Source organism: Ovis canadensis, chromosome 16 (assembly GCF_042477335.2).
Source record: "Ovis canadensis isolate MfBH-ARS-UI-01 breed Bighorn chromosome 16, ARS-UI_OviCan_v2, whole genome shotgun sequence".
Lineage (NCBI taxonomy): Eukaryota > Metazoa > Chordata > Mammalia > Artiodactyla > Bovidae > Ovis > Ovis canadensis.
In genome coordinates this window covers 54,583,824-54,598,969 of record NC_091260.1, presented here as the reverse complement: position 1 = coordinate 54,598,969, position 15,146 = coordinate 54,583,824, and the positions used below count along the sequence as shown (strand labels likewise).

At 45.1% G+C, this 15,146-nt stretch overlaps 1 protein-coding gene across 1 annotated transcript in view; it reads right to left on the bottom strand.

Moving 5' to 3' along the window:
• The window catches only part of MTMR12 (myotubularin related protein 12), a 66,396-nt gene that overhangs the window by 19,116 nt on the left and 32,134 nt on the right, over positions 1–15,146 (bottom strand). Inside the window, exons 5-8 of the mRNA XM_069555953.1 lie at positions 14,782–14,912; positions 12,924–13,017; positions 9,163–9,292; positions 2,480–2,555 (exon numbers count right to left, since the gene is read on the bottom strand). Coding sequence (XP_069412054.1) covers positions 2,480–2,555; positions 9,163–9,292; positions 12,924–13,017; positions 14,782–14,912 — 431 coding nt within the window. The remainder of the gene's footprint in view (positions 1–2,479; positions 2,556–9,162; positions 9,293–12,923; positions 13,018–14,781; positions 14,913–15,146) is intronic.

Here is a 15,146-nt window from a genome sequence, read left to right as displayed (position 1 = left end):
AGTTACAGATGCACAATAGAGAGAGACAATTTTTAAAGGTTATACTCCATTTAAGGTTACTATAAAATTTTGGCTATATTCCCCATGGTGTACAATATATTTAATACTAATATCTTTTATGCTCTGTGTGATGGAGTAGAAACCAAGCATGAAAGTGTCTGTCAAAGGGAAAAGCACCCATGAGACTGACTGAAGAGCTGAGGCAGGTGCCGTCTTCACGGAACTGAAAGAGTGAACAACAGAAAAACCAGGGGCGTTCTGACTTTGATATCTGGCAGACATGCATTTTTAGAAAAAAAGAAGAAAGCCCAACAACTTAAAGGAAAACATCTGCTCCTCGTTCCTTGGGAGAAAAGCTAAGACAAACCTAGACAGCATATTAAAAAGCAGAGCCATCACTGCCGACAAAGGTCTGGATAGTCAAAGCCATGGTTTTTCCAGTAGTCATGCATGGATGTGAGAGTTGGACCGCAAAGAAGGTTGAGCACCGAAGAACTGATGCTTTCGAACTGTGTGCTGGAGAAGGCTTTTGAGAGTCATTTGGACAGCAAGGAGATCAAACCAGTCAATCTTAAAGGAAGCCAACCCTGAATATTTATTGGAAGTACTGATGCTGAAGCTATAATACTTTGGCCACCTGATGTGAAGAGTTGGCTCAATGGAAAAGACCCTGATGCTGGGAAAGATTGAGGGCAGCAGGAGAAGGAAGCGACAGAGGAAGAGATGGTTGGATGGCATCACTGACTCAGAGGACTTGAGTTTGAGCAAGCTCTGAGAGACGGTGAAGGACAGGGAAGCCTGGTGTGTTGCAGTCCATGGGATCACAGAGTCAGACACGACTGAGTGACTGAACAACAACAAGGAGAATAACTGACAATTTGTTGCCAATGATAAAAGCTGAACTTTCAAGCAAAAATTAGAATTTTGGAAGACTAGTTTCTGCCTTTTTAGCTGAACAAATTCCCAATATTCAAAGACTTTTCTAATGAGACAGGGATGATATTAACAAATGTGATTTGTATCTAAGAAAGCATGTCAATATTTGAACATAACCTAGTGAGTTAATATTTTATAAATGACCAATGTATTATGCTTTTAAAATCATGCATGGTTTAAGATCCATTCAGAGTACAAGACAGACCAATGGATTTAATGCAGTGAATGAAAAGTTCATTGATTATGTTTTCAGATTCTTTATTGCAATTAACCTTTACAAAACCACCATTTATCAATTTTTTGTGTACCATCATATTATCTGACAAGGCTATTAAATACACCTTCCTTTCCTAAATACACATCTATGTGAGGCTGGATTGTCTTCATACACTTCAACCACACCCAACACAGCACAACAGACTGAATGAAGCAAAGGGGATAAAAGAAAGCAGTTGTCTGTTTTCAAAAATGTACAACAGTACTATCCTACTTTTTTGTTTTGGACGATATAGTTATTTATTACAGAAATACTTATGTTAACATCTAATGAGTTTACTACTAAAATAAACATTAAACAATTTTCCAATTTTAGTTTCTAATATGGCAAATATCAACAGATACAACCACAGAAACAAAAACTCTTCGAGATCCTCAATGATTTTTCAAGAGTGTAAAGAGTCCTGAAACCAGAGAGTTTGAAAACAGCTGCATACATTTAGAAACAGGGAAAACTCACATAAAAACCCACATCTCTGATTTCTCCTGAGAAGTCCGAGCAACTGGCAAGATCAGGCCCATGCTCTGACATGGCACAAACAGGCTGGCACAGAAGAGCAGGCAGCCCTTCATGCAGGCAGAGGGTCTCCTTGCCTGCCCAGCCTGCACGCACTGCTGGGGCTGGGGCCGCTGCTGAGACACCTCACCTCCCATTACAAGAGTGACCTCTGAGGGGCACCAGCCATGTGCATGGCCCAGCATTTATCTGTGATTCTCATTCTGCACTCAATTCCCTGCAGGCTTGGCAACTCCCAACCACCAATTAGAAACTGAAATAACTGCCAGAGTCTTGCTTTCTTTGATCAGCGACACGTGAAATGTGGCTCCCATCCCAGTCTGTTCTGTGAAAACTAAGTAAGTCTCCACGCTGTCTCTGGGCGGGAACTCAGCCATGCCCATTCAGGATTAATGGAGAGGCCGAAAAGGATTTGAAATCCTACAAGCCTTGGAGGGGACGGTTCAGCCTCGAAACAATTTAGGTGTTAAATTAGGCTGGCTTTCAACACCAGCTGGGCCTGGAATCCTCCTAAAGCTCTTTAAAGATGTCTCTGCTAAGAGCCCCAGGGCTTCGGGAAAACTTCAGAACTCTGTTCCCCTGGAGCCTCCTGTCGAAGGGGCTCCTCTGGGGAGTCCCGAAGGTATTTTTAGATTGCTCTCGGGCTGAGGACAAACTGTTTAATACCAAAGCCAAGGGCTTTAAGTAGGATAATCTGCCAGAATGGACCAATGAGTAACCCGTGCTTTCAGGGTTTCCAGGTGCACTTACTGGTATGCCACGACCCTGGAAGAACACGATGTCCTCTTCGAGAAGAGCGGCGGGGACAACAAAGTATGCTGGCAACCTAGAGGAAAGAGATGTCATTGGTTTTCGTACCCAAGTTAATTCATTAAATATGAAAGCTCGCCGTCGATGAACACAGGAAGTTGAGCAGACTGTCTTGACATGGACTGTATCTCCCTGTTAAGAACTAGAGCAGATAAACTGTCTCTGTCCAAATCAGTCAGGAATCTGAGTTCAAATCCCAGCTCTGCCTCTGATTCTGTGTAACCCTAGGTAAGTTACCCCACCTCTCTGGGTCTGTTTCCTCATGTATAAAATGAAGGGAATTGGACATCTGATATCTAACAGTATATGAATTCTTAAAAAAACATTTTTTTTTAACTGGAGGAAAATAGTTTTACAATATTCCCTCCCTCTTGAGCGTCCCTCCCTGCCCCCATCCCACCCCTCTAGGCCATCACAGAGCGCCAGGCTGGGCTCCCTGTGTTTCATAGCAACCTCTCACTACTACCAATTTGACACATGGTAATGTACATACGTCGAGGCTTCTTTCTCCATCTGCCCCACTCTCTCCTTCCCCCACTATGTCCATAAGTCCGTTCTCTAGACATCTGTGTCACCATTCCTGCCCTACAAACAGGTTCATCAATACCAATTTTCTAGATTCCTGAGTATGAGTTCTGAAACTGGGAGGGATCTTTCTCATCATACAGAGACAATATACCTGTGTGGATCTGAGTCAGACTAACATGAAAACCAATAATTATGAAGACTACTGCCCAGACATTTTATCAAGTGCTCGGACAACGTTTAACTGCTTACCGTATGTCAAACTGTTCTAATTACTTAACGTGAATTATTCATTTAATCCTCCCACCAACTCTATGAGGTATGTGTACTATTATTCATTCCCATTTCACAGATAAAGAAACAGAGCTCTACTCAGGCCCTTCCCAGGTTATGCAACTAGTAAGAATTAGTAGAGCTGGAACTGGGCCCCAAGCAGTATGACTTCAGTTTCTAAAGAATAAAATAAATTTAGGTTTAAAAAAAAACAAATCCGTTAAGTAGTAGGATGTAGGAGAGTTAGGTTTTTAGAGCTGCAGAGGTCAGAGACATACAGGGACACTATCTCTTCCTCTAATTAGAAGATGTAGGTTTCTATTAAAAAGACCTCCTGAGTTCTACCATTGTGGGGCTATAAACAGCTTTCACTCAAAAAGCTTGAAGGAAGGATGAGAAGGCAGAAGGTGCCTATAGTGTAAAAACTACAATGGCAAACAATCGGATGGTATTTGTGTGCACATCCCTAGTTTGAAGTAAGTTTCTTAAGTACCAGGTCATGGGAAAGATGGACTTCCCGAGTTGAAGAGATCGGAATTTGAATGGGATCAAGTCATTAGATCTAATCAATTCATAGGGGATGAAGCAACAGTTTAAACATCACCATGGTGATGTAATCATCAAATCCACACTGTAGGGAAATGATCAGACAAATGACCTGGTTTCTTCAAGTAAACAAGCAAGAAAAAGATAACAGTGTGAGAGTCTATAGATTATCTGAAAGTTGTGATAATAGTGTTACGATTATGTTTATAAAAAGTCCTTAATTCTTAGAGATGTAAAATTGAAATATTTATGAATGAAATATGATGAGCTCTAGGATTTATTTCAAAATAGTCAGGGCGGGTGGTGGGGTGGGGGTAGAGTAGGTAGAGGCATAGAGACTAGCCATGAGTTAATAACTGTTGAAGTTGGGTGATGAGTAAAAGGAATTCATCAAATTCTCTTTTATATTGTTTGAAATTTTCCATTAAAAAAAACCACAACAATTCTTAACAGTGATTAAAAAGAACAAAGCTTCTATAATATGTGAGGCAAAATCAGGTTGAGAACTACAGGTCAAGGCTAAGATATTAGCACATCAAACCATTAAAACTTAGAATTATTTGACTTTTTGAGATTTTGAAGTGTTCAGGGTTCCTTCAGGTCCTCTGAGTAGGTGGGCTTCTTCAGGTGCTGTTACTGACGCAAAAACATCTTCACAGATCAACAGCTCTCAAACTCAAGCTACCCATTAAAGTCACATGGGAAGACCAAAAGACTTCTAGTATCCAGGATGCACTCAGAACTACTAAATAGCGGAGACGTAAAAGCTCTCCAGGTGTGCACAGAGGATGAAAGCTGTTGTTCTAGAAGCTTCTGCACATCAGGGGTGCACAGGGGAAGAGAGCTGTTGTTCTAGAAGCTCCTGCACAGCAGGTGTGCCCACAGGATGAAAGCTGCTGTTCTAGAAGCTCCTTCACAGCAGGGGTGCACAGGGGATGAGGGTGCTTAGAAGGAAGCAGATTCTTCAGCCCTACCTGGACCTCTAGAATCAGCTGTGCTTTCACCAGCTCCCAGGTGACGGGGCCGCACAGTCAACCATGAGAAGCATGGCCCTAGATGGCAACTTACAGACAGACCGCTGTTCCCCAACCCTTTCAGGAGAATCACCTGTGGCCTTCATTTATGAGCAGGTTCTCAGCTCCTTCCCCAGGGGCCCATGAGGTGGGGCCACACTGCTTTAAAAATCTACATGCCCTCCTCTACTATGGTGAGGGTGAATATTTTACGATGCTGGTGAACCAGTTAATTTTTTCTTATAAAGTCTTTCACGTGGGGGAAAATGTCAGAACCCAGTGTATTAGCATGTTTACATGCAGTCACTGGGGATTCCCATGTGGCACTAGTGGTAAAGAACCTGCCTGCCAACACAGGACACATAAGAGGTGTGGGTTTGATCCCTGGGTCAGGAAGATTCCCTAGAGGAGGAAATGGCAACCCACTTGTTTTCTTGCCTGGAGAACCTCCATGGACAAAGAAGCCTGGTGGGCTACAGTCCATGGGGTATTAAGGAGTCGGACATGACTGAAGCGACTTAGCATGCAGTCACTGAGAAAAGAGGCTGCACAAATGGGCAGCTCTGCACCACTGGGGGGTCTGTGACATCCCCTCCTGTCCCAGTGAACTCGAGGTGGCTCTACAGAGGCTCTGCCGAGAGACTGCCAGCGTTTACAGGCAACTCACCCTCCTCCTTGGAGAGTGCTCATTTTGTCATTAGGATGAGTTCTGAAAACAAAGTAATCAGCCTCTCCAAACACAAGCTGACTTCCTCAAGGAAAGTTGTGCGATCCTCTCAGGCACCACCTCCAGCAGGGTAAGGGAACCCCCAGAGCAACACCCCCAGGCCAGCAGTGTCTTCCTTGGCCGAGTCAACTTCTTGGCTCCTCTATGTCACACACTCCCTACAGGGCTGGGGACCTTCTTCTGCCTTCTCAGGAGGTGGGAGGAAGAAGGCTTTTCAGGAGAAGGCGAAGTAGACACTCAGTTCCTGATTCTTATCCAAGCTGATTAGGGTTCCTCCTCTAACCACTGGGCTTTTGTTAATTTATTCATTCTGGCCCCTAAGTGGGTCTTATGAGTCAGGCACTACATGTGGTACTGAGGATAGAAAGATGAATAAAGACAGTGTCCTTGATTCCCCAGAACTGCTGGGCTGCAGAAACAAACATGAACCAAATGGTGATAAGTGCTTCAGTTCACTTCAGTTCAGTCGCTCAGTCGTGTCCGACTCATGTCCAACTCTTTGTGACCGCACAGACCGCAGCCCGCCAGGCTCCTATAGATAAAAACAAACTCCAAACCAGAGGAGCTGCAGGGAGAGGGGCACATGGTGCAAGGAAAGCTCTCCCAAAAGACTTCACCTAGTCCTGGGAAGACTCCCTAAAAGAGATGCCTGAGCAGAGATCTGACCGACGACATGGAGGTAACTCACTTGTGCAGCCCGGAGTGAAAGGAGCGTCCCAGACAGGAGACCACACGGGCAAGGCCCACAGGAGGGGTCGGGGGGCTGGAGGGGTGGTGCACGGAAAGCTGATAGCTAGGCAGGAATCCAACCACCAAGGGCCTTGGAGGGCCTGTCAGAAGTTTCATCTTCTCTATCATGCACAGTGAGGAGCACTGATGCAGAGGAGAGGACGGTGAGAAGCCTGCTGGATCCACCTGCTCAACGTGCTCCAGGGAGCACAGATGCTGGGGCCAGAGTGGCTGGGGGAACCATGCAGGCAGCTACCGCATGGTCCAGGTGCGAACCAAAGCATAGCTTCTCCTGTATCGTTCCAGTGGGGCAGAAAAGGGGAGTGGTGCTGAGTGTGTGTGCCGGGAAGGGGAACCTGGCTGGGGCAGTGTGGGGGAGTGTGTTTCCACTGAGTGCTCTGAACACCAAACCTTGCTGAGGCTCCATCTTCCCCGCTGACCACTAATTAGAACCCCTCACTCCAACCCCGACACGCTGCTCTGCCCACCTTCTCCACCTGGTGTGTTTCCGCTGTGCTGAGACCTATGCCAGCACCAGTGACTCTAATCAGTAGGCAGCAGGATTTTAAAAAACAACCCTGGGAGTGGGGCTGCCTTCTCTCACTGTCAACATCACATTATAAAACATCACCTCCGAGGAGCAGGGGTTTCTGACCTCCTTCTAACCAGCTTTCCCTTTATACGCTTTGTGACTGTAAAGAGAGGAAGAGGGCTAAGAAGGCATGAGGGGTGTGTGTGATCCCACACCTGTCCCACAGGTCCCGCCCCACTGCCACCTTGGTGTGAGCTGTAACGAGAGGGCTAACCATACAAATGTCTAAGACTGATCAAAGTCAACACAAAACACCAATACAGTGTATTAATGCACATATATGGAATTTAGAAAGATGGTAATGATGACCCTATATGCGAGAAAGCAAAAGAGACACAGATGTGAAGAACAGACTTTTGGACTCTATGGGAGAAGGCGAGGGTGGGATGATTTGAGAGAAGGGCACTGAAACATGTATATTATCATATAATAGATCGCCAGTCCAGGTTTGATGCATGAGACAGGGTGCTCAGGGCTGGTACACTGGGATGACCCTGAGGGATGGGATGGGGAGGGACATGGGAGGGTGATTCAGGATGGGGAACACATGTACACCCATGGCTAATTCATGTCAATGTATGGCAAAAACCACTACAATATTGTAAAGCAATTAGCCTCCAATTAAAATAAATAATTAAAAAAACTGATCTGCTGACGAGGCCCCTCAGAATCACGAACACGAAATGCTCTAGAAAAATATGGATTTTTGGAAAGTGTTCGCAGGGTGTTGAGGAGTGTGTTCCAAAACGATAAGATTCAAGTTTCCAAAAAAAGGGTGATGCAGAGTCATCCTTTAAAAATGTAGGTCAGACCACATCAAGCCTCTCTGCTCAAGCTCCTCCGCTCTGCCCTCTCAACTCTGGAAACTGCTCCAGCCATCAGCACCCAGCTGGCCCTCTCCTCCCTGATCACACCCTCTACCGCTCTGGCCGCTCAGTCCCCTCCAGCCCCTGGGCCCCTCACTGCTTCTCACACCACCAGACTCAACCCCACCTCAGGCCCTCTGCCCACACTGTCCCTCTGCCTGACCCACCCTCCCACCAACACCTCCAGCGTGCCCCAGCCCCTCGCCTGATCTACTTTTTTCTCCATAGCACTTGAAGTGAAAATGAAAGTATTAGTCACTCAGTTGTGTCTGACCCTGTGACCCCATGGACTGTAGCCCTCTGTCCAGGGGATTTTCCAGGCAAGAATACTGGGGTGGTTTGCCATTCCCTTCTCCAGAAGATCTTCCCCATGCAGGGATCAAACCCAGGTCTCCTAAAATGCAGGCAGATTCTTTACCACCTGAGCTACCAGGAAAGCACTTATTACCTTCTAATACACTGTCATTACTCTTAAGGGTTTCTTAAAAAAGCACAGGATCTATGTGGAGAAAGTGGAACCTCAATTGCTGTGGACAGGAGTGTAGAAATGGTGCAGGGGCTGTGGAAAATAGTCTGGCAGTTCCTCTTAAGGTTAAATGTGCAGTTACTATATGACTCAGCAATTTCACCCCTAGGAATATACCCAAGAGAACTAAAAGTACGTCCATATGAAAGCTTATACTCATGTTCACAGCAGCATATTCATAAGAGCCAAAAAGTGAAAACAATTCCATGTCCCTCAACTAATGAACAGATAAATAAAATACGGCACATCCACACCATGGAATATTATTCAGCAATAATAAAAGAATGAGATTCTGATATCTGCTATGACATGGATGAGCTGTGATAACATTTGTGTTCAGTGAAAGAAGCCAGGCACGAGGGCCACATTCTGCACAGCTCCATTTACGCGAACTGCTGAGGACAGGCAAACCTACAGAAACAGAAAGTAGATGAGCGGCAGCCTAAGGCTGGGGCGGGTGGGTGGGGATATGGGGGTTTCTGGGGATGATGAAAATGTTCTCAAATCAACCAGGGTGATGGCTGCAGGAGATGTGAGAAACGCAGGTTGGATCCCTGGGTCGGGAAGATCCGCTGGAGGAGGGCATGGCAACCCACTCCAGTGTTCTTGCCTGGAGGATTCCATGGACATAGGGGCCTGGTGGGCTACAGTCCACGGGGTCACATGGAGTCAGACACGACTGACTGAGCAGCTGAGCACACCCGGTTGCACAACCCTGTGAATGTGCTAAAAACCACGATACACATCACGGGGATGAACTGGCAAGGCACGTGAATTAAATCTCAACAAATCCGCCAAAAAGAAAAGCATGGTGCCGAGAGCTTACCTTTCACAGACTTTATAGCCTTCATTGACACTCACTGCCTTGTACTTCATGTTGCCTTTGGTCCGCTCCAGCTCCCGACACCAGTCCTGAAGTGTGTCAAACATTACGGCGTGCTTCTTGGGGTCTGTTGCTAACAAAACAAATGGAGAAAGACAGTAAAATTTTGTTGTGAAGCCTGGTGTTTTAACGCTGTGAAAGTGGCTCCTTGGGCCCCAAGTTCCTCCACAAAGCCCATTTTTATCACTGCAGAATGAACTCACTGCTTCATCCTAACCTTGTTCCTTTCTTTCTGTCATTCATCCAAAATTATAAGCGAGGCTCTGTCTCTTTGTACCAGGGGAAAGGAGCTGTTCTCGTTCCATTCCTTGCAAAAGTAATTTATAGCTCCATCTGCAGTCATCTGACCATGAGATAATTTATATAACATAAAAAAGATCCCGTGAAGCACTAAAAGACTGGCTTGGCACAAATGCTAAAATAATAAAATATTTTTAGCCCTACCCATGTGTGCATAAGATGGCAAACTCATTTGAACAGCATGTCAGATTCCTGAGTCTAAAGCCTCCTTGCCAAGAAGAGGAGTCCTCAGTGTGACACCTGGCTCCTGAAAGCCACAAACGAAGGAGATGGCCACGTCGAGGGTCGGGGCCCATAGGCCAAGGGCCACATCTTGCTGATGGGGACTTCGCCCCTTACCCTGCCACTCCCTGCAAGGAGCAAGGGCTCAGGAGTGCTGCTCACGCAGCCCAGCAGGTGTGCCCGTGGTCCTCCCCACAGCACCGCCTGATGAGGGTGACATGCACCAAAACACCCTTGGGTGGTCACACGGATCAGTTCGTTCCAACCTGTGCACATCTTTAAAAAGCAAGCCTTCTGGGGAAAACAAAGTGTTAAATTAAATGCCCACCTGCTCCTTTTAATAAAACCACATCATAGTACAAAGAATGATAATACAAACAATGATTAAAAAAACAACAACAACAGTAGTGAAGCTTATATAGCACTTAGGATGCCAAGCACTATTCTGAGCACATTTCATGTGCTCAATCCTCACAACCCTACAGGGTAGGCAATATTATTTCCTTCATTCAGGCATGGCACAGAAAGGTCAATTAACTCGTCCAAGGTCACACAGCTAGGCAATGGCAGAACTGGAATTCAAACCTAGGCAGCATAAATTTCCCATAAGGTTAACAGATGCAAATAAACTTCCCCACAGACATGAGTAATACCAATATTCCTATTCAAGCATACTAGGTCATTTTCTTAGCAACACAGATAAGTTCTTTCCTAAAATGCCAGGTCACAAACATTTAGGACCTTTCAGCCAAAGTACATTCGTGTATTATTAAACCTGAGAAAAATGAAAGATGTTCCGATTGCAAAGCACCCATTTCTACAAACCCCTACACAATCAAAAAAACTGGTCCACTTGCACCTCTCAGTTATAACCTTTACTTTATCAAAAAAAGAAGGCTAGAAGGAGAAGAGAAGGATGCTGGAATTTGAATAGAACACAAGATGCTACACAGCCTGGACATTCTGGCACAAAAAAAAAATCTCCATAAGGTAATGAAACTGCCAGGGTCAGTCAAGGTAAGGGTTTTGGCACACAGATCGACACCTGCTGGGGAGCTGGGATATGTCCTGTGCTGGTCCAGACCAAGAGTCAGGATACAAGGGAGAGGCAGAGCTCCTAAAAACAGTATGATTTTCACATGTAGACCCAATAAATGTTTATACGAAGTACAGCAATCAACAAAGAGGTCGTATTTTGTACAGCTCATACTGCAACACGCTGTTGTCAGCCAGCACCCAGCTAATCAGCACGCACACGCATTGCTACCGTGAAAAGATCATTCACAGACAGGAACTTACTACATGACGGCACAAGGTTTGGGCTCAGACTACTAGTAGTGCTGAGTACATTTTCATGTCAGTGTAATTCTCTGGGCAGTATCTGCCCTGAATAAGCAGTTACACTCTCAATTAACCCTCACTCAATGACTGTACCCTATGTGCCGTGCATTTAACAATCTACAGTCTTCAAAACATTCATGGGAAGCATTAACACTACTGTTTTTTAAATGAGAAAACAGAGGCCTCAGGAGTTAAGCGCCATCCCCAAGGTCTACGCTACTAGGCAGCTGGACAAAGATTTGAACTCAGGAGGGACAGACCTGGAAATTCACACCTTTTCTTCAAGATCACCACAGTTCCCCAAATGCAGCCTGCTCTCCCAGATAGCTTCATCTCTGCACACGCCAGTCTCACTTCCTCAAACACTCCTGAGTGCCTTTCGGATACAATCTCCACCAGCAGCTCAGGCCCGACCTTTGCCCTCTGACAGCCCTCCCTCCCCAGCGTGGCTGGTCCCTTCCACCAGAGCACACAACACTCTGACTGGTTGCTTATTTCTTCTTCTGGCTGTGCTGTGTGGTGTTCAGGATCCTAGCTCCCCAACCAGGGATTAAACCCAGGCCCCCTGCAGTGGAAGCACAGTGTCCTAACTATTGGCCCACTGGGGAATTCCCTGACTCAATGTCTTAGAGGGCAGAGATTTAGTCCTGTTCATATTTCCAGGGTGCCTGACCCATAGCAAGCATTCGAGAAACATTTACCAAGTGAGCAGTTGGTGACAAAGCAACTCTGCATTCCACAAAGCGTGACATGTGCAGGCAGGACACGTCATGTCCCTGAAGAAAAGCTCATGACACACGGGATTGGTCAACACCAACTTCACGTTCAGAGTGATGGGCAGATAGGGACGTAATGTACAACATGACGAATACAATTAACACTGTTGTGCGTTTATGTATGGAAGCTGTTAAAGAGAGTAAATCCTAAGGGTTCTGACCACAAGGAAAAAATTTTTCTGTTTCTTGAATATCATGTCGATGTACGATGATGAACGTTCACTAAAATTACTGTGGGCATCATGTCATGACAATGGAAATCAAATCGTTATGCTGTGCACCTTAAACTTATACATGCTGTGTCAATTATATCTCAGTAAAACTGGAAGGAAAAAAAATTAAAATACTAATTTGGAATTAAAAAAAAAAAAAGGAACGGGAAGAGCAAGTGAACAGACGGAGGGGAAAGATCCAGAGAAGGATGAAGACAAACATCTGTGGAATCACTGTACAACACTGGGCATTATTAATAGCTAGTTCAGATGACCACAGTTTCTTACTAAAAAGATTGCTCTCTTTTTCAGGGAACCAAATGGAAAACATTCGGAATTTCAAGTTTTCGAACCAAACTGGTTTTCAGATGTGCTCTCTTCTGTACAAGTGTTCCCTTCCCCATCCCCAAATATTTGCTATAAAGCATGTTCTGGCTGTTTAAAAACTTTCTAGAATGCAAGACATTTTTGTAGGGTCTTATGAAATGAAATCAAGCCTATGAAAGTGGAACAAAGAACCCAGGGACAGAAAGGGTGATTTTAAACTTGTCTCAATTTTCTTTCTCTATAGTCTCACATTTCCAATGACAATCTATTGATTTTAATCTTTCATAAGAACCCATCAAATAATCCTTCACAAAAAGCAAACAAACCTAAAAGATAAGTTAAAGCAACAAAGATCACAGGAAAGAAACAGAAACCTTTTTTAAAAGAAGAACTTTGAATCAATCACCCAAGTAAGAGGTGACCCATTGCTAGAAAAGATGGGGAAAAAAACCCACGGATGGGTTTTCTCCCATGAGCTGCAGGTAGGAACTGGAAGGGTCCTGCCTAACTGCGGATGAAAGCTTACCTGGGCTGTTTCGTGCTGCAGTCGCGTAGGAAAACAGAAACAATCGTTTAAGCAGTTTAGGGGCCTGGGTATGATGAATTATGCCACTGACAATCTACAAAGAACCAAGTAATGGATACAGTCATGCTTTTGGCAAGTAAACACTGAGAGACAAGACCCAAGTTGTCTAGGTTTTCAGTAATGCCCATGGGCTCCGCTGAGCAACATGCTAACTCTCATTGAGGTCTGTATCTGTGATATTATCTCTTGGAATAATGCCACACAAACAGAATGCTAACTATTTTGTCAGGTTTTTTAAGAGCTTTGAATTTCTAGGGAAATTTTTAAGACATAATCTAATTTATCAAAGACAAAGTGCTAAAAAAAACTTAAGTGCCATATTCAGACACTCCAAAAATCTGACATGTCAAAAATGTAAAGTAAAAGAAAGCGAAGTCACTCAGTCATGTCTGACTCTTTACAACACCATGGACTGTAGCTCGCCAGGTTCCTCTGTCCATGGAATTCTCCAAGCAAGAATACTGGAGTGTGTTGCCATTTCCTTCTCCAGGGGATACCATCGACCCAGGGATTGAACCCGGGTCTCCTGCCTTGCAGGCAGACTCCTTACCGTCTGAGCCACCAGGGGAGTCTTTCTAAAGATGTAAAGCTGATATCAGATAATAATCAAGACACTGAGCTATTCTGATCTATGTGTTATGGCCTTAAGGATCTTCTTCTAGAAGACAGCCTTCCCATGGTGGCTGATGGTAAGGAGTCTGTCTGCAATGCAGGAGACCCAGCTTCAATCCCTGGGTCAAGAAGATTCCCCTGGAAAAGGGAACGGCAACCCACTCCAGCGTTCTTGCCTGGAAAATCCCTTGCCTGGACGGAGGAGCCTGGCAGGCTACAGTCTATGCAGTCGCAAAAAGTGGGACACGACTGAGCGACATCACTTTCTTTCTTTCGTTCTAGAAGATAAGGAACTCAATCTACCATGCTTTTTGTTTGAAGTTCCAAACAAAAAGTATATTTGGACAGATGATGAAAATCATCATTCAAATGGAAGTTTCTTGCTTCTTAGGGAATTTTCCGTATCTAGACCACTTTTTTCTGCTCAGAACAAATACTGGGGTCATGTTTATTATTCTAACCAAACTCCCGTGCTACCTGAAAGAAGATTAAGGGGATATCTAAAAAGAATGTCTAATAACTCACTGTAGCCAAAGCCAACTGATAAACTGGCCTCTCGCTAAAGGTTTCCCCTGATGCATCTACTGTGACAGTGGCGAGCCTGAGACCCTCAGTATCTTAAGAGAAACCTGGTAACTTAAAATAATCACTGTGACCAGTTCACCCGGTTACACACCTCAATTTGCTGCAGCAACCAGATTAAGTAAGTGACCAAAAGCACAGGCTTATTCGGTGACTCATTTTGCCCATGACCATGTACCTCCACCTCCCTCCATATGCAACCACGACCCTCCAGATGTCAACTCCTTCATGTGGGAGTTGGGGGTCGCTGCTGCTGCTTTTGGAAAGGCTGGTGGGGTCGGGGAAGGGGGTTGCTTCTAGCTGCTCCATCCATCTTCCCCTCCCTGACTGCCTTCTGACCCCGGTCTCCCACCTCCCACCCTCTGAAGGCTCTGGAAACAAACATGGTATGAATCGAAGGACTAAACGTACCATGTGCCAGGACAATACAGTCCTGCTCTACCAAGTTATCTCTCAATTCTAATCAAAGTACATGAGGTTATAACCAGTTTCAACTTTACAGAGTGAAAGGCTCCCCTCAACCTTCGTGCAGTGGAAGCAAGAACTGAGTAAGCGGGGAAAACCTGATGGGAAATAAAACCTAAAAACACATGCGACTAGTTACCCTTTTGACTTCCTCTTCTTTTGTGTACCTCAGACAGAAGTGGAACACCCGGAGGTCTTTACAGTGGATGACAAGCTTCTCAGGGTACTTCTTCAGCTGTCCGAAGAGAGTCTTCTTTTTCTCATCAAACACTACAAAACAATGAAATCAAGAAGGGAAATCATGCTATAAGACAGGTTAATGCTAAAGAAACAAGGTAAACTGCTAACTTCCAAGGAGCCCTCTCAAAAGTGAGCGGAAAGGTGTCATCTTCTCAGTAACCATAAGCACGGCCCCATCCCACCCAGCCGGGGCCTGTCCCACCCAGCAGGAGCCCACCCTGTCCCACCCAGCAGGACACCACCCTGTCCCACCCAGCAGGAGCC